At 42.1% G+C, this 1,951-nt stretch overlaps 1 protein-coding gene across 1 annotated transcript in view; it reads left to right on the top strand.

Annotated features, from left to right (window-relative positions):
- LOC101848774 (hemicentin-1) overlaps positions 1–1,951 on the top strand; it is a gene marked incomplete in the record, with an annotated part of 58,272 nt that overhangs the window by 17,286 nt on the left and 39,035 nt on the right. The window contains 1 exon segment of the mRNA XM_035972202.1: positions 1,284–1,574. Coding sequence (XP_035828095.1) covers positions 1,284–1,574 — 291 coding nt within the window.

Raw genomic sequence — 1,951 nt, 5'->3', positions numbered from 1 at the left:
TGTTAAAAACAATCAGGAAACGACAAATGCAGTTTTTGGGACACCTGAATAGACATAAGGGTCTTGAACATCTAGCTCTCACTGGCAAAATTGAGAGCAAGCGAGGAAGGGGTAGGCCCAGAACAACATACTTAGGGAACCTAAGCAAATGGGTAACAGGAAAAGATCAGGGAAACAAACGTAGCTTTTTTGAGAGCATCCGAGCAAAGGAATGAATGGAAAACCATGATCGCCGATGTCTGTTGCAGATCTAGCACTGGATGATGATGATGATTGTTCGTCTTCTGTTTTGCTGTTGTTCTTCTTCTTTTCATGCTGTTCGTCTTCAACTCTTCTTGTTGTTCTCGTTCTTCTTCTCGGAGAAATTTACATTTACAATACCAAAACTCAAAGCCTAATACAAAGGAAAACAGCGTAACCTTCTAGACACGCTAAATTTACACTGAAAATAAATGAATGAATTAATGAATGAATGAATAAATGAATGAATGATTGAATGAATGAATTAATTAATGAATGAATGAATGAGTAACATTGAGCCTTGGCAGTGTCAAGATCGGAGGGACCGTCACTGACACACCCATCAGCTGCACCACTCGGGCTATCATTCTGCTGAAAGAACGAACGAACGAACGAACAAACGAAAGAACGAACAAACGAACGAAAGAACGAACAAACGAACGTAAGAACGAACGAACGAACGAACGAACGAACGTAAGAACGACGAACGAACAAACAAATGAATGAAAGAACGAGCCCACAAAATGAATGAATAAATAAATAAATTAATTAATTAAAAAATAGCGGTGACAACCTGAAATCCCCAGATCGCCCTTGACTGACCGTCACTAACGCACCCACCATTACCACCACTATCTTCCGACTAAGGACACAACACACAAAACTGAGACAACATATGTACAGATGTTTTAAACTAGTACAATCACCAAAATGCCAGTGTGGAGAGGCGGACCAAACTGTTGAACACATCCTTCAGCACTGCAAGACACACAGGGCCCTGAGACACGAAACGTGGCCAACCCCACTGACACTACAAAAGAACCTATACGGGCCGACAGATGACCTGAGCAGGACGACCCAGTTTATGACAGATACCAGACTTCAAGTGTGATGCGATCGAGAAGAAAAGAAAAGAAGAATCACCACCACGAGGGCTATCATCCTACAGAATGAATGAATGAATAAATGAATGAATGAACGAATGAATAGATAAATAAATAAATAATTAATTAATTAATAAATAAATAAATTGAAATCCACAGATCGCCCTCAACTGACCGTCACTGATACACCCATTATCACCACCACGCGGGCTATCATCTCACTGACCTGTATAGTAGACGCCAGCCCTGCTCTCACAGAGCTCTTCTGGACAAAGGTCGGCGTGGGCAGGATCGAACCCTCGTCCTCCAGCAAGTACTCAGGGGGTAGCGTCGCCAACCCTTCCCTCACCATCTTCTCGGCGGAGGCTTCGGACAGTGGTCAGTACTTCTGCAACGCGCTCAACTCGCAGGGATCCACGACAAGTGATGCGGTCTCGGTCACTGTGAATTGTGAGTAGCGTGTGTATTGTTTGTTGCTGTTGTTGTTGTTGTTAATGTTGTTGTTGTTAATGTTGTTGCTGTTGTTCTTGTCGTTGTTGTTGATGTTAATGTTTTTGTTAATGGTGTTGCTGTTGTTGTTGGTATTGTTGTTTTATTATTTTGTTTATTTCTCTCTGTGTTTTATTATGTTTGACTTGTGTGCTTTCTTTGTTTGTTTTTGTAAAGTGTTTTACGGCGCTCGCAACTGCATATGGTCATATGAGCGCGCGGGACACACCTAATATTTTCAGTTGGTAGGATATTTTTGAATTTTGCCCGGGTGGCGGCCGAAGCCTACTCTTATCGATTTTAGACCACCAAGGGATCTTTAACGTGCGCAACTTGCA

The sequence above is a fragment of the Aplysia californica genome, unplaced genomic scaffold, assembly GCF_000002075.1.
Source record: "Aplysia californica isolate F4 #8 unplaced genomic scaffold, AplCal3.0 scaffold00611, whole genome shotgun sequence".
Classification (NCBI taxonomy): domain Eukaryota; kingdom Metazoa; phylum Mollusca; class Gastropoda; order Aplysiida; family Aplysiidae; genus Aplysia; species Aplysia californica.
Note: the sequence above shows the minus strand (reverse complement) of the source record. Positions and strands in the feature narration are given on the sequence as shown.